Below are 25,192 nucleotides of genomic sequence, written 5' to 3' on the forward strand. Positions count from 1 at the left end.
TGCTTAGTAAAACATTCTTAAAAAATTATAGCTTATACTTTTATAATGAAATATTACTTTTAATAATGATTAAAAGTGAAAATGATGAACCAGAATCAAAACAGCTTAAAGTAAATAAGCAACTGAATTATGTTAAAAATTTAAAAACTTAATATTTCATACTAAATGGTGTAATTATTAAAACTCACCAGTCTTTGTCTATGTTAAAAAAACCAACTGGATCATAGGGAGATACTTCTTCATCATTAAGTCCTCTAAAAAATGGATTGATAATTTAAGCAAGGAAAAAAAAGAAATTTTAAATTGTAAATAATTGTAATAATTGTTAACTAATTACTAGATTTTTAAACAATCCATGAATAGCCTCAGAAGGAAGAGCAATTTCTGTAAAATTCTTTAAGTAAAATGAATTAATTTCTTTAATTTAAGTTAAATGAGTTATTTTCTTTAAGGTGTTTCAAAAAATTTGCTACAAGCAAAATTAGAAACTTCAGAAAACAAATGTTTTAAACCAAAATCAAAGAATCCATGTAAAAATGATTTTCATAACGCACATATGCTTTGAGCAATTGATTTTTATAATGCACATATGCTTTGAGTAACATTTCTAATAATTGGATTAAAATGAGTACAAAAATATAGGCTCATTAAAGCTTCTAAGATCTTGCACTGTAATAAGCATAAGGGATCTTTTTGTACAAGCAACAAAGCTCAATAGTCAATGGTAATAGGATTACTTTTTAAAAGTATGTAGTGCATTTTTTTTGGAATGTCATACTGTGTAGGTTTTAGAATCTTGTGTGTTTATTTGGGTACTCCCTAATCATGAAGCAAATTAAAAAAGCTACCTAAGATGACATTTGCATTAATTATTTACTATTAGTGTGATTTTCATGTCAACGCCCTGGAACATTTCCAACCTGGCAAAAATGTTTGGTTTTAACTAAACCAAATCAGAACTAAAGATTGATCACAACCTTTAATTCTAATTCAGCTTCAATTGAGGAGTTACTTTGCTCTCCTTGTTTTCTTTACTTTGCTTTAAAAATCTTTAAAATTTAAAAGGCTGTTATAGACGGAGAGTTCCTTGTTGTTATGATTTAGCTTATGATTGTTTCTCCAAGTAATTCATACCAATTTCCACAAGAGAAAAAAATGGGGGGATAAGTTTAGAAGAACCCCTGAAGCTTTAATACAATGTAAGGTTGTAAATGCTTCACTTAGCCAAGATTTAACAACTTAAATTTAAGTTTTTAAAGTTAGTTTCAGATGCTGAATGCAAACAGCATTGTATCATAGCTAATCACTAGAAGACTTTTTTTTTCTTTTAGAAGCACTTTTTAAAGATTTAATATTAATTCATTTCATGATTAAAGTTTAAAGGTTTAACATTGACATCGAAAACATAATACATTTAAGTGCTTTTTGATGCATAACTAAAGTTAAATGTTACAACAACCACTCAAAAGAAAGTAGAAGCAAGAATAAGGTTTGATGATAAAGGCTCTTATCTTAAGAGAATTAAAAAAAGTCTAAGTATTTAAAAGAAACTTAAATACATTTTTCAATTATAAAACTGCAAAAAACCTTTAAAATTTATTTTAAAAAAACTTATTTTCATGTTTTAAAATACTTGATCTAAAAGATTATTCTAAACATTAAGTACATGAAATGAGATGAGTTTATTGTTAAATGTGCTTTTATTATCATGAAAAAAAAGTTATAATCAGTGCAAAATAATCAGTGCAAAAGAAGATTTTAAAGAATTTGTACCTTTCCTTATATTTCTTGTACTCTTCTTCAGTACAACTGTCGTACTTCTCTAATGACTGGAAAAAAGTCTCTCCATTTTCATCTTTTCTAAAATAAAAATAAAAAACCGTAACCAAAATTTAATTGAAAACCAGCAACAAAGATAAAATCAATAATAATTAAATATAACTTCTGAAAGGTGTTGTCTCCAAGTATTTGTGGGAAATAACATTTCTTACATATTATCTGCATCAAACACAAATATGAGTCCAGCTTTTGGGCACCAGGCTCCTTTAGAAAACTGAAAAGGAAATAAAGATTTTTTTGAGTTCTTAAAAATGTTAAAACAAAAAGAAAAATACTTTGAACTCAATACAAGAAACCAAAAAATTATTTAAATTTAAAAAGAATTTCAAATCCAAAAGAGAAAAGAAAACTATCAATCAGCTTCAAAAATAAAGTTTAAAACCAGAAATTTATAAACAGGAGCAACTGGAAATATTTTTTGGACTTATGAGACAAAAAGCAAAGAAAAAATATGTAACTGTAACTATTATATGCAGATTGCAGAATTTAAATATTTTCAAAATATTTTCCCATCATTTTTGTTAATCACTTAATAAACTGACAAAAGATTATTTTCTTGAATAATAGTCATAGTAACATAAATGTCAATGATAAATAGCAGTACAAATTAATCAGATCTGTTACATTAATCAAATGATTGCTGTTTAAATTTCATGTTAACTTTTTTCATAAGAAAAAAGGCAAATAAAGAGAAAAAGGAGAAAAGGAGAAATATTCTTTAAAGTAGAATACTCAGTTAAAAAAATAACCAAAAGTAAGGTAAAAAAAAAAGTAATAATTACAAATAAAAACATTGAAGCAACAAACAAAAAAGAAAAAATGGTCAGAATCTTTAGTGTTGTGCTACTACTTCTAATTTCACAATCAAAATCTAAAAACCAAACTCAAAAAGGTCAAGATGGAGTAGAGCTACCAAAAAGAAATAACACATCAAACTGTGCAGAGACACACAATTGTGAAACCTGTTTAATCAAATCAGATTGCTATTGGTGTGAAGAAATAAAAACATGCCAAGCATTTACACATCTTTTTCAAGGTGAATGTGCATACAATATAAAATATCACTGGACTTGCCACATACCTGATGTAATATTATTGGCAGTTTTACTGTTTGCTTTACTAATGGGATTAGTGGCAACAGTTTTATATCTTTACTGGTGCATATATAGAAAGTATGAGAACAAAAAAAAGAAACGCAAAGAAGAACTATTAAATGAAACAATCTTTTGACTAAAATGGTGGTATCTCAGTATAAATATTTTGAAAATATTTAAATTAGTATTTCTATAACGTTTCTGTAAGTGTAAATTATCTTGGAGGGGATTAAATTTAATGAGTTATTAAAGATGAAAAGGTTCTGTAGTCTTATTATTAGCTAGGGTTATAATTCAAAACAGTTATGTTGATTGAATTTTCAATGTTCGATTGCATGTTTACTTACTGCTTACTATTGTTATATTCAAACTATTGTTTATTTATACTAATAATTATTGCTTATTTGTACTAATAATTTTATCAAATGATTTAATTTCTTATGCAACTTTAAGTTCAATGAAATCTCATAAAAAATTATAAAAAGTATTCCACCAGCTTTAAATTTTATTTTAAAGAAAAAAAGTATTTTTACTTCATAATCTCAATAACTTAATTAGTGTTAGGTCTTTACCTTTAAAAAAACTCGAGTCAGCTGAATTAAATTTCCTGATTTCAAACCAAAGGTAATGTTACACTTTGTCTTTCCATTGGATGTGAAGTATGCTAAAAAAAAAACACTTCTACTATGCATATATTATTTGTAATTATTATATATGCACACACACTATTTTTTATCACTAAATTTATAATTTTAAATATTCTAAATTTTAAAAGATTTGTTAAAGCACATAAAAAATTTCAATTAACAAAGGTTACAACCATAAATTATACTTACTATCACCAGACTTAGTGTTTTCTTGCAGAACAACAGAAGGACCTTTATCTTTAGCACCACCATCACAGCATAAAACAGTAACAGGAAGCTTCTGACCTTAATAATTGAACTAAGTTTATTTTCATAAAAAACTAAATTTAAATTTACTTTATATTTATTTTGTATTTTATATTTGTATTTATTTTGCATATATTTTATTTGCTATCTTTTACATATATTTTATATTTACTTTTAATTCATACTTCTTTTATATTTATTTTAGGTTTGTTGTAAATTTGTTTTATATTAATTTTACATTTATTTTTCTGTAGTGTATTGCAGCATTTTGTGGCAATGAAACTTACCAAGTACCAAGTTTTAACTTAAAAAATTAAATTGACAGTAGATCTGATAAAATTTCATTAAAGTTAAAATAAGTCTTTTTAGCACTTCATTAGTAAAAGTGCCAAAGTATTCAAAACATGGGTGCTGATGCAATAAAACACGGGTATTGATAGATTAATATATAACATCTGAAGTTTATATAAAACTTAAAAAATTTGAGTTTTTCAACAGTTTTCTTAGAGAATTTACCTAACAGTGAAAAAACTGTTCATAATTTTTATGAGGTAAAAAAAAAAAAAATTGTAAGTTTTAGCGCATTTTTTCAGCATCATTTGTTGAAAATTTTATAAGGTTTTAAAATTTACTTTTATTTTTACTCTAAAACTGTAAGTAAAATTTTTTGAACCTTAAGAAAAATAAAGTTATTCTTTAAAAGTAAGTCTCATTTTTTACGAGTAAAATTCTTTTATTCATTTTTTAAAATTATCTATTTTATACAAACCAGTAGTTCATACAAAATAAATATATCATTAAAAAATTGGCAAAAAAATTTTTTAACTAGCAGTGTGTTAACAACAACTGATTTGTTTTTAACAACATTTATAATTCTAATTAAGACATGTAGTTATTAAGCCTGATACTTAAGCTACGCACATTACACATACAACTTAATATTACCATGTTTAATTATAGCATGCTCTTCTGCTTCTGACAAACTTCGAAGTAAGGGTACAGCAGGATATTCTAATGAAATTTTTTCTAAATTTATAAAGAAACAAACATCAGTTAAAATATTTTTAAAGAATTTATTGTCTATTTAGTTTTATATTTATAATTATCTTTTTACTAACCAAAAACAAGTCTAAGCACTTCCAAAATACTTCCCAGACTTCCACGAGCAACAGAGAACTGAAGTAAAATAAGCAGTTCTTCAGGTTCAACAGAGTCATGAGAACTAAAAAATAGAAAAGAATTCTGTTCAAAAAAATAAGTCCAACTAAATCATTACAATGATTAATTCACATGTGATCTTTTAGTGACATTAAAACAATATAATTAAGAGCTAAGAAGAACTTAAATAAGAAATGATTTTATTTCTTGCTTATTTAAATCCTTCAACTAAAGCTTTAAAAAATTAACAAACCAAATAATAGTATGCAAAAACTTCTCCATTTGTTCCATAACATTGTTTGATAAGAAGCCAGGTCTTTCAATTGATGATATGGATAAGGACAATGGATCCATGTGATATAATGAAGATCTATGCAAGACAAAAAAACATGAAAAGAAATAAAATAACAAACTTCCATACTTTATTTATGATAATACATATGCATAATACCTTGTTTACATTTTATTAGGAAAGGTATATTACCTTGTATGCATAATTATAGCCTCACGTAATTGAGGTGCAATAGGAAGTGCAGCTTGAGCTGTTGAGGCTAAAACTGATAAATACCACATTGCTGTTGCATCCATCACACTAACTCCTTTTGATTTGATTACCCTTTAAGAATAGAACTTTATAACTGATCATAAATTCAATACAAATAAAAAATAGTCATTACTTATAGAAGGATTTAAAATGCTCAAATAATTAAAATCTTTTTTTCTTTACTTTTGATGGCCACTATTATTCTAGGCAAAGCACTATAAATCTCATAGTTTATTTTATGCTTTTTCTTATTTTCTATCATTTTTTTAGTAGACAAATTGCAAGAACATCATCAAATAACACTGAGTAGATATGACAAAAATACACAGATGATTTTTCAAAAATAAACCTGTTTACACATTTAGAAAAGAGCAATTTAAAAAATAACTTTTTACCATTGTAAATATAATTTACTACTTAAATATGCTATCATATATATATATATATATATATATATATATATATATATATATATATATATATATATATATATATATATATATATATATATATATATATATATATATATATATATATATATATATAATTGAAAGCTACACAAAACAAAGTGTTAAACTCAGTTGATATCCAGGGAAAGTAACTGCAGGTTTATGAAAATATATTTTAACATAAAATGTTAACACAAAATAAAGCTAGTACCTATAGCCAACAGCCTTAATTTGCCTCACTCTAGTGTCACATCCATCACTGTGGCAACGCTTGATTGATATTTGAATAACTAAATGATAGTATTTCCAGATTATACAGGTTTCAGTTACAGGTTTTAGTTAAAATACAGGTTTTAGTTAAATTTCAAAGATTTTTTTCAAAATTTCCTAAAGAATTGGAGACACACTGTTTAGTTAAACTACTAAAAGCAAAAATAAGTCTGCAGGAAACCCTTTGGGGGCATTTAAGAAGAGGCATTGAGGGTTCAAAAAATGTTTTTAGAAATCATCTGCATAATTGTCTTCAGCAAACTAAATTTTAATATTCTCCTTTGCATTTTAGTGCTAAAAAACATCGCAAAAATAGTTTTTCAAAGAACAGTTTCTATATTCTTTGATGATAAACTCATAGTACAAAACTTTTTTTATTATTGATTGACCTGACAAAATGATCAAATTTCTGTAAATTTCACCATTCAAACACATTTTTCTATTTGTTTTACAATTCTAATCACTTTGAATTCAAGACAATTTTCTGTTTCAATTAAAAAGCACAAAATGATTTGTTTCTCACATGTATTACAACCTGTGAATGACTAAATTTTCACTGACAACTATTTTCTTCAGTCCTGAAGAGTTGTTTACGATTGCAGTCAACAACACAGTTTGGAAACTGTTTACTTTAAGTGAGATGCCTTCTGTTTATATCTTTCCCAGTAATGTCAGAAGTTTAAATGCAAAGCCTCAGTTACTTACTGACTGTAGACTCTCAGAGAAGTTTTCTTTTTTCTGTTGAATTGTTAGACATGGTAAAACACAGCATGTGCTTTTTGACTGGCAAAGATGTTGAGAGAAAGGTATGTGTTCTTGAAATCAACAACTTTGTTTCTGTATGTTCATTAAAGGTAATTGCAAAAAAACTTGGCAAAACCAATCAGAATTTTCTGAAAGTTTCAACACGACACAAAGCTTGGAAAGCACCAGAAGTAGATCCACATTTTATAGAAGTTTGTAATAATCATTTCCTACAAAGTGACAACCATGATATGGCTGATCTTGAATGTGAAGCCTTTTGGGACATTGTCAAACTCTTTTGCTTTCGACAACTGACCTCTAGAAGCAATGAAGTTGTGGTGTTATCTAAAAGTGTAGTAAAAAACAATTCCTTGCACAATACCAAAAAATTTGTTACCCAAAACACAGTCATATGGTGTCCCTGCATAGTCATTCTTGTAGTTGTCAATAATAAAGTTAAAAAATATTTACATTTTTCAAAGATTATTACTTTTGTTTTTTACAAATTTAAACTTTATAAACCAGAAAATCCACGGTGCACAGCTGTTGAGCTCAAACACTTTGCCTTTCAAACTAAAGAGGTTAATACTTTTGAATGGAATAAGTTGAAGGTTTTTTTAAAATGATTGGGAATAAGTATGAGGTAAGTATGAGGGATAGGGGGCCATAATAGAGTGTTAGGAGTCATAAAAGGGGATAGGAAAATTTTGTAGTGGACTGCTAATGCCAATACACTGCCCTTAAGGCCTTCTCGAAACTCTTCTTTTCCCCTAAAACTTGTTCCCAATAGTTTAAGAAAAATGTCAAACTCATTTTCACTTCAACTTTTCTATCGCTTCTTTCAAAAATTTTAGTTATGTCTTACTGTTGCTACAGGAACTTACCATGAAACCTTTAAAAGCCATGTTCAAAATAGTCTTGTTTGCTTCATTTTATTGCCTTTTTAAGCAAATTTTTTAATGTAATGTAAAAATATGCACCAATTTGCTATTTGCTGATGCTTTATTTTGATTATCTTTAATCAACGGGACAAGATTATTTTGCATGAAACTGTGAAATTTGATTTTTCTTGATAAAATAGGAAAAAAAAACCAATTTTTTTTTTAGCCATCTTTGAAAAAAATGAAATTTGAATTAATAGTTACACACCAAAAAAAGTATCAGCTACATTTAAAAATTTTCCACAGACAATTAAATATGATTTTAAAAAATATATTTTTTGAATCCTCCATGCCTCTAATTATGTGTCCCAAATGGGTTTCCAGCGGACGTTTTTTTATATAGCAGTCTAACTGAACAGGGTGTGGAGAGCAAAAAAGAATCAAATTTAAGTGGGAAATAAACCACTAACCTTGATAAGGAACTTTGAGATTTTCTAGTAGCGTGAAATCTCCAGTAATATGACTAAAAAAGAGTTTTGTAGAAATTTTAAGATATGACTAAAAATTCTTTTGTAGAAATTTTAACTTTTTAACAAATAAAAAAAAAATAATGTAAAAAATAGTTTAACGAAGCTCAGCACTGCTAAATAATTGTACATTTCTAATTTCCCTGCGTTTGCAAATTAAGTCTGTATAATAAAAAGCATCAAAATTCATTAAACTAATAATCCAATACTGAACCTTCCAGATGTAAAAAAAAAACACTATATATTTAAGAAAATAAAACTTTAATAAACATCACTTGAATTTTTTAAGGCTACTCTAAAAACCATTTAAACATTTGATAATTAATTATCTAAGGAGTGCATTTCATCATGGTAACACCTCTTCTTAAAATCTATTTCTGCTACAAAACACCAAGATAAACAAAACTGTTTTAAAATATGGGTAAGGTATTTGTAAACAAAACAGCAGGTGGTTTATAAAAGTGATCACAGCAATTGCATTTGATAGAGTTTTAATCTCTAAAATCTATACAGATAACAAATACTGAAGGAAATAAACTGTTAGATTGTGAAGTTGATAAGTTAAGTTGTTATTTTCATTTAGCAAATAATTTCTCTTAACTATTACAATTGTTAAAATAATCATGTAGTAATTTATGCAACGGTATGTGCAATAAATAGAAATGTCTAAAATAAACCTAAAAAGGAAAAGAAATTGACAAAAAACAAGAAATGATAATTAAAAATAATAATACTTGGGGATCTGCACATCATTGAGTTCACGCAAGTTGGACTCAGAACTTCCACCATATACTACAACATGATGTGGCATGTAACTTTGATCAGATGAGCCAACATACATTGATAAGTGCTTTATAACAACATTAGGAGGAATTCTTAACCTGAACATTTTATAAAATATGGTAAAAACAGAAGATTAGAGGAAATTTGAGCACTTAAATCATTTCGTTATCAGCCTTCATTGCAGAAGAATAACAAACAAAACTTTTATTAAGAAGGTTTGAAAATAATTTAGAGTTAAAAAAAGAGAAAAAAATAGTTAAAGAATGATTACAAAAAAATTCACCTTATCCAATGAGAGCGAGCTGGTCCATCTGACTGCCAATAAGTTAAATTATCATTATCAGTTAATCTAAAAAATGAGGTTTGAGTTAGGAAAACAGTAGTTTTAATTTTGTTAAAAAATTTTAAAATAATTTAAAATTTAGAAAAATTAAAACATACTTAAATGCACTATTTTTATTGGTAGAAACTTCGACACTTGTAAAGCAACGACCAATAGGTTTTAAAATTTCATCAGCTTGTAATGTTGGTTCTTGCCTTTTGCTATCTGCTTCTTCTTTTAATCCTTTTAAGTGTGCAGTCAAAACTTTCATACGCATATCTGTCTTAGTAATAAAGCATTTTAATGCTGGAAGGGGTAAAGATTGACTTGATGCACGATTGTGAGAAAGGTACTATAACCAATAAATATGACTAAAATAGTATCAACACCTATAGATTTTGTGAAAATAAATTATTCAAAATACGAAACCTCAATAAAAAGATTTTTAATAATCAAAAAATGTTTGCTGTGTATATAATGGCAATTCTTACCTTATAGAGCCTTTGGCTGTGATTGAGTTGCTCTGTTTTACTATCTGTGAATGCATCAATGAAGCCTTATATAAAAAGATTTACCAATAAAAATGGGGGAAAACGGACATTGTTAACTAATATATATATATAAGAACTTTAACATCAAGTTTTTTAAAACATCTAGAGAATACTGTATATAAAGAACACAGAATATTTATTCAAAATGTTTCACACAAAAGATATGAACTTTATTTCTGGATGAGAAAGAGTCCATTTAACAATTAAGGCACGACATTGTAAATAACTTCTAAGAATTCTTTAAGCAATATGTGTCATAGGAACGTACATAATGGCTGACATTATCTTCTTCCTTTTTTTGGAATGTTGTACTGCTTTTTAATCATTTACAGCTTGGAATATATTACATTAAAATATATGGAATATATATATATATATATATATATATATATATATATATATATATATATATATATATATATATATATATATTTATAATATATATATATTTATAATATATATATTCTTTACATGAGAGTGCTTATTTTCAAACAGATTACAACTAAGTGAAAAGAATTAAACAAAAAAAAGCCTAAAAAATACCTGGAGCCAAGTAACAGTTTTGTAGCAGCTTGTTCACAGTTTTCAAGTCATCTTTTACAGACAAAAATCCAGAAAAAGATCTGTTGGACAAGTCCAGCATCTAAGACATAGAAAAAAAATCTCAAGTTTTGAATTCACAAAAATAAACAGGAAAAACTTTCAAGTAAAAAAAGTCAAAAAAGAATATCTTGAAAAGTCAAATAAAAAAATCTTGAAAAAAAAAACAGAAAGTTAGACCTAAATATAGTTTTTATGTATAGAAGAACTAGTTTAGTTCCAATTAACAAAATAAATATACAAAGATAATTTAAAAAATTAAAACTACTCTTTGTATTTTTACAACCATTTTAATGTTTTTGATTTCTCTATTATTTTGCTTTATTATCCTTTCACATCTTATAAGCTGTATTAAAAATAAAACTTCACAATATCTTTCAGTTTCATTTATTTCATTTCAAAAATACATTCACTGACTAAAAATATTCAAATGATGTAATAACAAAAATATGGCACAATTTCCATATTTATTTTCAAATAATAAATTATGTGAAAATAGAAAAACCAACTCAAAGAAAATTTTTAGAATTCAGACCTCATGTAAGTAGTCAAGATCAACAACTCCATTTTCTTCAACATCAAATTGTTGAAAAATCTAAAATAAAATCGTTGTGGGAAATTAAAATTTGTTGTGCTGATTTTGAAGTAAATGTTTTCCCTAATCTCTTACTAATGCCACATATAATAGTCATTTTTAAGAATATCAAACAGTATAGATAACCTCAGTTGCAACTTCTTTAGTTGCCCCTTTGTTCATGAAGGAATCTACAAATTGCATTAATGTTACTGTTTCCTAAAAAAAAAACAAGTTGTATATTTATGACAAATTGAGTTTCATGAAACAGTTGACACTAAAAAAATTTCTTTAAATAACATTGTCTTAATCCTTGGATCATAACTACAAACAAAAATCCAGAAATAAAATTTAAATGCTTTTTGTTTTTTTAAGAAATTTTTTTACCACTTTGAAATGCAAGCCTAAAAATCTCTATTTATTTAATAATTAACCTTAAGAAATTGACTTCTTCATAAACTGAATAAGTTTCAACAATAACAGGCAGAAATTTCATATTCTTTTCAACTTTGCAATTATGCAAAACTTTCTTTTAAGCATAAATTTCACAATCACACATATAATTAAATTTTTTTTCAGAAACTTTAACATTTTTAAGCCAATCAAAGCTAAAATTCAAACTCACCATTCCTCTTGATCGTCTTTCTTCTAACCATCTTATCAGAGATGAATAGTGCTTCTGAAGTGTATTGACACAGGTATCTTCTCTGTAAAACAATACAACTGGGTTTAGTTAAAGCAACTTTTAGCAAAAAATTTTAAGTAAAAAAATGAACTTGAAATTCACAAAACTAAAAGAATATTTTAAAACAAAGTGATTTGTGATCCTTTCAGAGCATTTATTGTAATTCTAATGCTTCTATGTAATTGAAATAATTCTAGGCTTCAGCTCTTATTAAATAATATTCTCTTCTTAAGTTTTCCAACAAATTTAATTTGCACATTTTTATAACTTTATAAATTTTTTCAATTGATATCATTATTTTTAAGATTAGAAATAGTAAAATTGCTATTTTTTTTTTTTTTTGGTTTAAGCGTGTTTGTGTGATGCATTTCTTTTTTATTTAAGCATATTTTTATTACAGTAGCCAATCATAAGGAAACAGCTGTTTTAATCAGATATAACCTTTCTTTACATTTGTCACCTAATTTTCTGAGGTTATGCAACAACATAGCATGAAATCCATTTGAAAACTCTTGACATCCATCTTTCAATCCATAAAGTACAGTGGGGAATTACTGAGCAAAAAATAGCACATTCAATGCTTATTATGTTCATCTGTTGAGATTTTTTGATGTATTAATATTCTTTGTGCTGCTGATTAAATATTCACAGATGCACTTTACTTGATAAGGAGTTTTTAAAATCACTGCTGATTGTTAAGTTATTCAAGATGCAATATTAATTGATGTAGAAAAAAAATATTTTTAAAAAAAAACTTAGGTGGCTTACTAGTGTCAGTATATATAGTCTTAGTCTAAAAACTGAAAGCTAAGTGTTAACCTATATTATGACATACTATAGTTATTTTGCTTTTGTGCTTGTTCAGTGCAAATTTGATGTGCCATGTAATCTGTTTCTTTACAATGGGTTGTACTCTTGTAAAAAAAAAAAAGTGTTGGACCATTTATGGTTTTTTGTAAAAGACAGGCCACGTAATATGCCTTTTACATAAAATATGATTTCTAGGAAATCACAAATCATGGAAAATTTGTCAGAAACTCTTTTGAATCAACATACATGGAAAAACTACCTAGTCTGAGAGTGAAAAAGTTATTGGTCCAAGTATATATAACTTACAAAAAAATATTTTTGTAGCAAACAAAAAAATTTTTGTAGCACAGAAAGTAACTGTACAAGAAAAGCTATGTGTATTACTTTATAAAATAAATAAAGTTTTTATCTCTTTTCTTAAAATATATTCAATACTTATTTGCTCCTTCTTTGCTTTAATTTACTTCTACCAGATGTTTTGGCATTGTTTTCACTTGACATTTGATTTGATTGTTGTCAAAATTAGACCATGAATCAACAACAACAATTTTAAAATCTTCTCTTTTTGGTAAGTGATCTATCACCTATTTTTTATTTAATGTTTATAAATGCTCCATTGGATTTTAATCAGAGATTTGTGCCAGCAATTCTAAAACATCCCAGAATTTTCATTAAAAAAGCTAGAATTTTTTAGCAGCATGTTTTGGATCATTAACTAACTTAAGGTTTTTTAAGATGAAAAATTTTTAACTTTAGTCCAATTCATCAGTAAACAAATTATTACTCAAGGTTTCATTTAAAAATCCTATTTTACCAAAAACATACCATGTCATGCATCACCAAATCTTTACATTGTCAATACCATGTTTAAATGTTTCTCTCATGCAACTCAAATGAAAAGCTTTCCCCCTATTTCACTAAACTCTTTGTGTTTCCATTTAAAAATTTTTAAGTTAAAATTTAAACTAAAGACATTCTTCCAAAAAGATTGCACCATTAAACAATACTTTTTTTCAAAAATAAGTTGTTAATTAATATGATATTTTGATCAAAATAGTTTCTTAAGACATTTATATATTCACTAAACCCATTTTATTAACTATTTCTGGTTGATATAGGTGAAGTTATAGTTCTGTGAGATTTTTCAGATTAATTGCAATATTTTTTTCATTTTTAAATTGATTTTTACAACTCTTAATACTACTCTATCATCTCTTAAAGTTCTATTTGGCTTTTGTGCTTGTTCAGTGCAAATTTGATGTGCCATGTAATCTGTTTCTTTATAATGGGTTGTACTCTTGTAAAAAAAAAAAGTGTTATTTTTTTCCCAAAAAATAAGATTTGTTGCAAAAAATAAAACATAAATAATAAAATGGATATTTGATAAGTTGGAAATATCAAAAACATTCATTTTCATTACAAACTATCAACAAAACAACTTTGTACAATTTATTGCTTGAACAAAAATTAACATCTGTCCAAGAACAATAGCAAAAATATCATAACAAACAAAAATTTTATATTTTAAGGGACTGCTAAAATAAACTTTAAAAATATCTAGCTGTAGTTATTTAAAAATACAATATGCATATATATATATATATATATATATATATATATATATATATATATATATATATATATATATATACATACATATATATATATACATATTTATATATATATACATATTTATATATATATATACATATATATATATATATATATATATATATATATATATATATATATATATATATATATATATATATATATATGCATATATATAATATATATATGAAAAAATATACTTTATTTTTTCTGAAACTGTTTATATATATAATATGTATATGTATGAATATACTTATACATGTTTATACATATATAAATATATACATTTATATATATATATTTACATGCATATATATATATGCATAGTTATATATAAACATACATATGCATATATATCTATGTGCATATATATACATATTTATAAATATATACATATATATAAATATATTCATATATACATGCATATATAAATATATATAGGTGTGTGTATATATATATATATATATATATATATATATATATATATATATATATATATATATATATATTTATATGTATATATATTTTTGCATATATATTTGTATATATACATATATCCATGTATACATACATATATACATGTATACATACATATATACCTATATACATATACATACATATTTATATTATACATATTTATGCATATATATGCATACTTATGTATATACATATACATGAATATACTTATATGAATTTATATATATATATATATATATATATATATATATATATATATATATATATATATATATATATATATATATGTATACATATATATATATATATATATATATTTATATATATATATATATATATATATATATATATGTATACAGTCATATATATATATATGTATATATGTATTTATATATATATATATATATATATATATATATATATATATATATATATATATATATATATATATATATATATATATGCATATATATATATATATATTTATTTATTTATATATATATATATATATTTATATATATATGCATATAATATAAATATGTTCATGTTTATATATACGCATATATAACTATATTCATATTTACATGAATAAATTTATATGTACAGCTTTTAAGTTAATAAAATAAATATGTAAAAAAAATATACTTTATTTTGTCTGAAACTGCTTGCAATTGTTTAAGATCAAATAGAATGTTCAAATCCAGAACTCCATCATCTTCAACTTAAAAACAAAAAAAAAAAAAAAAATAGATGAAGGAAACATATTTTATAAATACCTCTCTAGAAGTACAGCACACTTTGTGTCAATGCGTAAATTAATTCTGCTTGATAGAAATTTAAGTACAATAATAAGTACCATTGATAAAATATTATATTACTTTATTTCCAGATTGATTACTGAAATAAGTATAATTAAAGATTTTCCTCATACTGCAGTGTCCACTAAAATGGTACTGTTTACATGTAACAATTTTAAAGTAGAGGCTGTTTTATTGTTAACTCTGCTTGAGATTACATGTCAGTAAATTTTAGTACAAAAATATAAGGTATAATTTTCCAATAAAAGATAAATGGGAAATTTTGATGGAAATTGCTAGTGCATTGCATACAACACTTTAAAATTGATGAAGTAGGATTTTAAGAAGTGGTCTGAAAAAATTTGAAAAAAAAAACTCTTATTAAATTACAGCCAGGATACCATTAGATATATATATTAAAACTTTAATTCCAGTTCTTGTGGAATAAAAAGTTTTTAAAATCTAATCTTGGGGATTTAGCACTATATATTCTTAGGTCAATACACTTTGTTAAGTAAATTATTTGCTAAATATTTCTAATTTAACTCTCAACTTAGTGTTAACTAAAGTTCTTTTGTTGTACAAGTAAAAATGATTGTATCATTTTAGCATTTCTTATCTTTTCATTAGGCTTATTCAGCAGGTTTTCATAACAATATTAGGCTTATTCAGCAGGTTTTCATAACAACAAACTTTAAATAAATGCATAGATTTTCAGCAAACTTTAAATTTAGACAATGATTTAATATTTAATAAATGAAATTTTGTTACCAAATAATAGTGCAGAATATTTATCAATTATTAGAAATAGAAAATGTATTACTACTCATTAGAAATCTGTACAACATAATTAAATTTACCAAACTCTTTTTCTAACTTTTCATTGCTTGGCTAAAAAAAAAAGAAACCAATAGCATTATTAACAATAAATACAATTCTTATACCCAAACTATTGATATTTATATTCATGCCAATAATACGTTTTGTAGTTACTTTATATAGTACAGAAAATTACAATTTTTAAAGCTAGGACATGCTGAATCTTACAAAGCCATTGTCAAGTATTTAAACAGTTAATAATATTATACTAAAAATATAACAAGATATATTTACTTTGACTTTTTTAGATAATAAAGCTAAAGAATTGTTAATTTGAAAGTTACAAAATCTTGTTACCTCGGTAATAGGTTCATCCTCAATTTCATTGTTTGACTGAGAACCACTGTTCCCCATAATACATCGAGCTTTTTAGTGTAATTTTACATATAAATATTTAGCATGAACAGCTCTATTTTTAAAATCAAACTTCCAATCATTTACAAGCCAGAAAATTTTAAATTTCGTTTAAATAATTGTCAACTTTGGAGCCACAGAAATGAAATTGTAAGAGTTTTTCTACAACAAATCACAGTGAAGCCCAAAATTCTATGAGAAATAAAAAGGTCACATTACTATATCAAATAGGAAATTAAAACTGGAGTATTGTATTGTATGATAAAAAAATAATAATAATAATCCTATACGGTGTAAAATAACTTTTAGTGTCTAAACCATATTTTAATGGCGTGAAATTAGAATGGATTAACTAAAGGATTGAGCTTATACTGTTTATGTTGTTATACTGTTTTACATCCTCGAGCTTTTTGTATCTTTATAAGTTTTGTTCTTTAACGCCTTTTTTTAAAATTGATATCAATAGCTAAAGACGATTTAGCTAATGATTCTAACATATTTACCATATAAACTTTGGCCGGAAGCAAAATTATTATCTTTTTCATTTATAACTTTACGTCCCTGTCAATTATGACTTTTTTTTTGGTGCCCTATTTGGAAAGAGGGCATTAATATGCCGAGCAGAGCGGAAGCTATTCTACGGACGCGAGGTTACAGGGAAAAGAGGGCGCGAGTAAGCGAAGAAACAGAACTTTATGTTGCCAAAGAACTTATATAATTACTTTATATGTTTCAGATAGAGCATCTAAAAATAGTTAAATGTAATGTTGATATGTTATGATACATTATGTTACACAATTTTTGACACCTCTCCTCCTCATAACAAGTTGTGATGTATTTGCCAATCCCCTTTTATAGCACGTTTCAAATTTTCAAACTCTTTTCCCATTTAAGTTGTATTTTATTATTTAAAAAACATTAAGATCACTTCTGTTTTAAATATATACATATTAATCTGTGTCTTTATTCGGCATCAAAGAAGTGCGTAAGTTTCAACCCAGCGAACGAATAACAAGGAAAAGTTGTTTCCAAAATCTTGATTGCCAGTGAATTAAGCATTAAAAAAATCTAACTCATCTCTCTTAATTAAATTAATGTATTCCCCATCTTCTTTAGTCAAAATGATTTCCATAAAATTAAACTGTCGTCATGCTGCTAAACGACCTGACATTAGTGCGAAACTCATCCAACAATTTCTGCAGCAGCGGATCTGAAGAAAAGATTGCATAGATGGGCAGTAGATTGTAGGTACTTTTATACCCCTGTGTTAGAAGTGAGATAATATTATCTAATTTTATAACTCATTCAACAAAAAGCGATGGGAGCTAGTCATTCATGTGATCCGATGCATTGAAGCCCTGTTTCCGGCAATGAGGAGTTATTATATTGATGGTTGAAAATGGTGTAGTAGAATTCAGCCGTTTACATGTCAATTCTTGCATTGGCCATTTGAAAAAAATATTAATTTATTTGCACATAATTTATGCAACTTCATCGTGTGCAAATAATAAGGATACGAGCTGATGTTGTTGGCTTTTGGAGTTCCGAATTTTCTAGGTCTACATATTAATAATAGGTCTACATATATACATATATATATATATACAGTATTGGACAAAACATTTGCAACCAACATCGAACAATGCTAAAAAGTGTTCCTAATTTTACATGTCTTAAAAACGAAACGAACTATACAACCACAGCAAACAGTTCAGGAGTCTGGAGTCATAGCATGCCATGACATGAGCAATCAGCTGACAAGTGACAGCACACAGGCAGAATTTCGTTGACTAGTGCCATTTTACAGCGGACAAAACAAGTGCACCTTTTTTGGTTTGTTTCATTTTCTTAAGTCTGGTCCGTTTTCAACGTCACGGAAGTTTTTTAATAATTAACCCTTTAACTACCAAAAGCGGCAGAAAATAAAAAATTATTTATACCATTAAGTTTACCGGTTAAATCTTCCGTAAAATTAGTGTAGTTTTGTAGAAATTCTGTAAAATGTTTTGTTTACGAAAGGTGCATTGTTGTAAACCCTAATTTTTATTTATAAGTTTTAATATTTTAATAACGATTATTAATAACTGAAATTTTAATGTGAAAACTTTTTTAAAATAGGCAGTTCAGTTTACATAGTTAAAAAATATACTGTATTTAAAATTTTCTTTTTTTAGCAAAATAACATGACTATTATCTTTATGTAAAAAAGGTTGATGTCGCAAATGTAATAAAATAAGAAAAAACATTTAGTATTTTTTGTTAAAATAATATCATAAAGTTTCATAGTTATATGGACTTAGTTCAACTAAATAATAACGACTAACTTAAAATATTTTATTTCTTAAATTTTTTACAATTTAAAAACAGAACACAATTTTTACAGTTAATAGATATTTATTATCTCTTGCAAAGAGTAAACTTTTTTATTGAACGACATTTTTGAAAACGTATTAAAATAAAGCCGCAATATAAATCCAATATCATAAGAAAGTCTATGTAACGGTGCCGGAATATTCCGGCATGGTATTATTTTTATTTTCAAGCGTCGGAAATAGTCGGCACAATTTATTTAGCGGTAGTTAAAGGGTTAAAGGAAGTATCCAGAAGTTTCCATAAGCATGCAGAAGCTTCCAGAAGTTTCCAGAAGCATGCAGAAGCTTCCAGAAGTTTCCAGAAGCATGCAGAAGCTTCCAGAAGTTTCCAGAAGAAGCATCTGGAAGCATCCAGTAGCATCCAGAAATATCCAGAAACGTTCAGAAGCATCCAGACGCATCCAGAAGCTTCCAGAAGCATCGAAAAGAAGCATCTAGAATCTTCCAGAACAGGTTCACACAGGTTCATTTTACTATATAAGAGACATGTAAATCGACATGTAATTCAGTCAGTATATGGAAGTCAATCAGTCAGTATTATTAAGACAGTTTATCGAAGTGGTTTTTATCAAAGTGTTTTATCGAAGAAAATCAATACAAGAAGTGAAATACAACAAGTGTTTCATTACATCAATACAGTCCACATCCAACCAAGACGTTGTGTTCCACAGAGCATTATTGTATCATCACAAGGTAAATGTAACACGGTAAGCCTTGAGAAGCGTGATTATTTATTTTTATTATTTTTATGACTTCAAGTGCAAAAATGGCTCCCGACAGTCTTGAATTGGAACTAAGAAAGAAAATTTTAGGCGATTACGTAAGTGGAATGTCACAAAAAAGTATTTGTGATAAATATCGCGTGAAAAAATGGACCGTATCAAGACTATGTTCCAAATATCGTTCTACGGGGAAGTTGGCAGCAGATAAAAAAGGTGGAAGACCGCGTTCCACCACTTCTAGAGAGGATTCTAAGATCGTCAGATCCGTAAAGAAGGATCCCTGGATATTATCAGTCGAGATACAAAAGCAATTAGAGCTGCCTGTATCGGACCAAACAATCAGACGACGTGCTGTTGAAGCCGGATTGTTTTCTCGACGCCCTGCAAAGAAACCGCTGATTTCACTAAAAAACCAGAAGAAAAGACTCCTTTTGCTACATCTCATATTGACTGGAATGTGCAGAAATGGCGAACTGTCCTGTTCAGTGATGAATCGAAATTCAACATCATTGGGAGCGATGGCATTTGCCGTGTACGTCAACTGGCCGGAAAACGCCTCAATTTACGTTACTGCCATAAGACCGTGAAGTATGGTGGAGGCAATGTAATGGTCTGGGGGTGTTTTTCTCCTAACGGTCTAAGTCCAATACATCGAAACGATGGAATAATGGACCGTTTCATGTATAAAAGTATCCTGAAAGATGTTATGTTACCTCATGCTGAATGGAATATGCCAATAAAATGGGTTTTTCAGCAAGACAACGATCCAAAACACACTGCAAAAGTAGTCAAGCAGTGGTTTCAAGACAATTACCTATCGGTGATGGATTGGCCGCCTCAATCTCCGGATCTCAACCCTATCGAGAACCTGTGGGAGATTGTCAACCGCAGAATTAATCGTGAAGGTGTTCGTAATAAGGATCAACTGTTTGAACAAATCCAAAAGACCTGGGCAGCGATTCCACAAAGTTTCATTGATCACCTGATCGAACAACAAAGGATTCGCCACAAAATATTGATAGCGAATTACAGCTTGGTCAACATTTTGTCGAGTTGCACTTGTTTTGTCCAGAAGGAAATCAACTTTTTTTAATACTTTTGATTAATTTGTTAATTTTCGTGTACAAATAATGAACATTGTGATGAATAAAACTTGAAGAACTTTGTCTCTAAACAGTTACATAGTTATTTCTCTAAATTGAAAAAATGCAGCACTTTTATATAAAGAAACTAAATTAGCATTATTTGGTTGCAAATGTTTTGTCCAATACTGTATATATACATGTGTGTGCGTGCGTGTGTGTGTGTGTAATGTATATATACAACATATATATATGCTGTATAAATCTAAGAAGTGTTGCATCACAAAATTTGATACGCATCCCGTCAGTCTCGTGACAAATCATCAAAAAAACACTTATTCCTCGCTCGTGCTCAACGCGTGAGATAATATATGAATAACTTCTCTTTAACTTTTTATTGCTTTACACTTTTAATACCTTGTGAGTCATTGTCATGGCCGCCGAGAGAGGGTGGTGGACGGGGAAGATTCCCGGGGCCTCGTGTGTGTACAAATAGTTTTTTAAAATAATTTTTAAAAGATTTAAATAGTTTTGACTTTTAAAAGATTTAATTAACTTTCGTTTTTAATTTTCAATGATCAGAGTACGCTTCTATAGGTCCTAGGTAAATAATTGATCATAATGAGGGCCCCGTAAGAAAGCTTCCCCAGGGCCGAAATTTCTCTCTGTGGATATGGTCATTGTTAATAATATTAACGTTATATTAAACTTATTCTGTTAGGTTGATAAAACCCTTTTCACTCGCACAACGTTTCACGCTTTTACGCGTAAAGTACAGCTAAATAATATTTGATACATGACAACTACGACAAGTTAATCCATTCGCTGTCAAGAGCTGGAAATGGTAAACATGTAACTCTTATAGACTTTTACAACAACTATTAAAAGTGTTACCTAAATAAAACAACATCTTTGAAATCAAATTTTTAATTGCAATCTTCCTAAAAATTTATGACGTGCAATATTTATTAACAAAATAAACTTAAAAAAGTTTATTTTAGTGTTGTTAAGATTATTTTTTAAGCTTGTCAGCTCAAAACATCGCATAGAGATCAAAACTTAACAAAGAAACAAAATTGATGTGTCTTACCTTTTTTTAAATATTTCAATGTCGTCTTTTAATCGTCAAATTATCGTAAAATTTAAACATCAAATAATCGTCTTTTAAAATGTTAAATCACGCTAAGTTCATTTTTACTTACGTACATTTGACCACGATTATTTTTCCATAGAATAAGAAACCTGTTTAGTAATTACTATCAAATTGACTAATTGAGCATTTGATTCTATTTTTCATGCATAAGTTTTGGTTTATTCTAAAAAAAATTTCTTTTAAGAATAAATAAACCGGGTAGCATGATCTAAGCGGCAAATCGCCTTTGCAAACAAGTTGCCTAAACTTTTTTTTTTTATCACTTCTTTTTTCAATTTACTGTGATTTATAATGTAAATTTAAATCTTTATATAAAATTTTCTAGAAAATGGTTTATTTTCATTCTGTAACACGGGTTGTTAAAATTCACATTAAATGCTTATTATGCAATGGATTTTTTAAATTAAATGTTCGCTTTTTCAGGGTTAAATAGGTTTTCAGGATGAAAACGGTGTTTAAACTAATCAGAATCAAAACAATTTGTCAGATTAAAGACAAATTGAAAAAAAAAAACTTGTTGGTGAAAAAAAAAAAAAATTGGAAGTGATTTTGTTTCAAAGGTCGGTTTTATATAATCGACATTTGAAACAAAACTTGATTGTTTGTATGAAAATATAGAAATATCTTTATAAGAAGAAATTCCAAAAAATAGCGAGATCTGAAACTGACACACCTACAGAAACAACTTCGTCTGTTTTAATACGCATTAACATTACGTCAAGCTGGGATTTCTTTTGTCTTAAAGTTTTATAAATAGGCATTATGGGCGTCTTTAAAATGCGTCTTCCATAAGTGCGTCTAAGATGTGAATTTGGGCTATTGCCTAAAATACATACCGCCTTAATGCTGACGTAAGGTGCTTTTCTCGAACATTTGTGCATGCTTGAGCAAAAGTTTTAAATTTCCCATGTTGGCCACATTTCGGAACATGCTAATAGCTTGCTTTCTCGATCTTGAAAACTGTATTAAAGAACGAGAAAATAAAGGAATTTAAAGATGCTGGGAATTTTTGAGTAAATAGCTAAGCCAAATGAATCCACTTTTGAAATTATCAAAAGATCTTTACAAACCAGACAAAACCTAACTTTTGATGATATTGGGTGGAAGAAAAAAAAACACTTAATTCTTTGACTCTATCGAATAATTGACATTGTTAAAAAAAGATCCTGAGCAACATGTAAAATGTAAATATAATTTTATTAAATCTCATAGAGGTTGGAGTGAATTTTAGTGACCCGAAAAGGGATTGAAGCGAATATTGATGCTTCAGCCAGTAAAACCCCGATGCATTGAAATTCAAAGACCAAAATTCGACCATAGCATACTTGTTATTTAATTTTTTGGAAACATACGGGAATGGGATGGAGGAGGGGGGTAAAAGTCCACATCCTTAGACAAATAACTAAAAGTTTAAAAATTTTTAAATTCTCTTTTCATGCAAAGTTAAAAAAAAAGTTTTATTTTGGCATAAGATAAGATTTAAATATTTGTACTCCTAGTGTGGAATTTTTCCAGCTGAAATATGGCGCATTTACAACAGGCCTCCATTTTTTATACAGATTGTAGGTATACAATTTGTTTTTACTATCTATCATTATTTTGTTTAACTTTATCATTAATTGATATTCCTTAAATGTCTCTCTATTTTTAAGGAGTTGAGCTAATTACGTCACTATTTAATACCATTATTTTGTTTTTATTTACAGGCTTTAGAGAGAAACGAAGCATCAGCAACTTTATGGATACTGGTAAAGTGCATAAACAAAAAAAAATATGTCTTCCAAATACAACTTATATTTTTCTTACGGTTAATTTATACTGCCAACAAATTTTTCTGGCCTTTTTATCAGCAAAATTTTTGATAATAGCTGAAAAACATAAATTTTCTGCAAAAACATTTCAATGGATGGAGTTCCAAACTAAAAAGTCTATCTTATGAAATTGTAGAGCACAGATAAGTTTTTTCAATTTAGAAAAACTTCTTTATTCAAATGCTATATAATAGAAATTTTTAGTAAATTTCGCATTGTAATCAGTATATTTGGATATAAATCTTGCATTTTATGCAAATTTATAAAGGTTAACGTAATGAGCGAACTACTTTAAGTAAGTTAGCTGATAAATAAAATAAAAAATCAATAACTAGCTATGATCAATTTAATAAATATTTATTTAAAAATTTAGTCTCTAGTTTACTGTTTATTTTATTTTCTGACTACTTTTTTCCAGTAAACAGATTTATTTTTTACGTTTTTATTCTTAATGTTTATTTGAGTTTTAACAAAAGTACCTGCCAAGGGTTGTGTAGTTTGCATAACAGGTGCAAAAGATCGGAATTTGTGGAATTAGTAGTTCAAGCATTAAACGATAAATAGACAATTGAATGAATGCAAACCATAGACATGTGGGACTTGTGTTTGTTACTGACCCCTTAAGCCATAAAATGATGAGCTGAATAAGGTATTAGAAATCTTCCCGAAGAAAAAAAATAACAATCAAAGTAAGTATAGAGAAAAGACTGAGCTTCAAATTGTCTGCATGCTAACCATCCTATAATTTTCCTCGTGTAATTCTCTAGTGCGTACAATTACCATTCCACCAAGTATTGTTTGTGGTAGTTGTATCAAATGACAGGAATTCAGCCACATCAAAATCTTGACATTCGTCCAGGATTTCTTGAAGTGCTTTTGCTGGTCAACAGGAAAAATTAGTTCAAATATAATGAGTGAAAATAAATGCAAATGCTCAGTGAGATTAAGAAATCATTAATGTTTGCTTCGTTATTATCTATAATTGAAGACGGTGACTGCAACATCCTTCCCAAAATTCTTTTAGTATAAGAAGAGGTATGAAGTCAAGACGCCCAATTTTTTTTGCGGGAATAATATCTTCATTATGTTATTTAACTTTTTTTTTTTTCAGTCGATTAAAAATTACCTTTTTCTTTATCAACAAATGTTAGTGAAAGATTTAAAGGATCAGATTCTTTCGCCTAACTTCTGTCAAAGTTTTTTGTTTATT

The 25,192-nt window shown here is 27.2% G+C and overlaps 2 protein-coding genes across 6 annotated transcripts in view; one reads left to right on the plus strand and one right to left on the minus strand.

The window, feature by feature from the left end:
- LOC145192899 (zinc finger ZZ-type and EF-hand domain-containing protein 1-like) overlaps nucleotides 1–17,511 on the minus strand; it is a 60,474-nt gene extending 42,963 nt beyond the window's left edge. Inside the window, exons 1-23 of one of the 2 annotated variants that reach the window (XM_090073015.1) lie at nucleotides 17,346–17,511; nucleotides 16,786–17,034; nucleotides 16,470–16,500; nucleotides 15,458–15,533; nucleotides 11,855–11,936; nucleotides 11,377–11,448; nucleotides 11,191–11,250; nucleotides 10,599–10,698; nucleotides 9,996–10,060; nucleotides 9,624–9,856; nucleotides 9,466–9,531; nucleotides 9,134–9,280; nucleotides 8,343–8,395; nucleotides 6,189–6,267; nucleotides 5,469–5,600; nucleotides 5,238–5,354; nucleotides 4,945–5,048; nucleotides 4,772–4,852; nucleotides 3,770–3,865; nucleotides 3,506–3,597; nucleotides 1,992–2,053; nucleotides 1,774–1,860; nucleotides 189–254 (exon numbers count right to left, since the gene is read on the minus strand). In XM_090073015.1, the coding sequence (XP_089929141.1) occupies nucleotides 189–254; nucleotides 1,774–1,860; nucleotides 1,992–2,053; nucleotides 3,506–3,597; nucleotides 3,770–3,865; nucleotides 4,772–4,852; nucleotides 4,945–5,048; nucleotides 5,238–5,354; nucleotides 5,469–5,600; nucleotides 6,189–6,267; nucleotides 8,343–8,395; nucleotides 9,134–9,280; nucleotides 9,466–9,531; nucleotides 9,624–9,856; nucleotides 9,996–10,060; nucleotides 10,599–10,698; nucleotides 11,191–11,250; nucleotides 11,377–11,448; nucleotides 11,855–11,936; nucleotides 15,458–15,533; nucleotides 16,470–16,500; nucleotides 16,786–16,842 (1,958 nt within the window). In that variant the 5' untranslated portion in view covers nucleotides 16,843–17,034; nucleotides 17,346–17,511. Of the gene's footprint in view, nucleotides 1–188; nucleotides 255–1,773; nucleotides 1,861–1,991; nucleotides 2,054–3,505; nucleotides 3,598–3,769; nucleotides 3,866–4,771; nucleotides 4,853–4,944; nucleotides 5,049–5,237; nucleotides 5,355–5,468; nucleotides 5,601–6,188; nucleotides 6,268–8,342; nucleotides 8,396–9,133; nucleotides 9,281–9,465; nucleotides 9,532–9,623; nucleotides 9,857–9,995; nucleotides 10,061–10,598; nucleotides 10,699–11,190; nucleotides 11,251–11,376; nucleotides 11,449–11,854; nucleotides 11,937–15,457; nucleotides 15,534–16,469; nucleotides 16,501–16,785; nucleotides 17,035–17,214 lie in introns of both variants that reach the window. The other variant, XM_090073016.1, reaches the window with a different exon arrangement.
- The window catches only part of LOC145186465 (uncharacterized), a 167,846-nt gene that overhangs the window by 56,879 nt on the left and 85,775 nt on the right, over nucleotides 1–25,192 (plus strand). The window lies entirely within an intron of this gene.

Source organism: Hydra viridissima, unplaced genomic scaffold (genome assembly GCF_058129835.1).
Source record: "Hydra viridissima isolate aposymbiotic clone 2 unplaced genomic scaffold, HvirCarnegie_v1 scaffold_15, whole genome shotgun sequence".
Taxonomy (NCBI): Eukaryota; Metazoa; Cnidaria; class Hydrozoa; order Anthoathecata; family Hydridae; genus Hydra; species Hydra viridissima.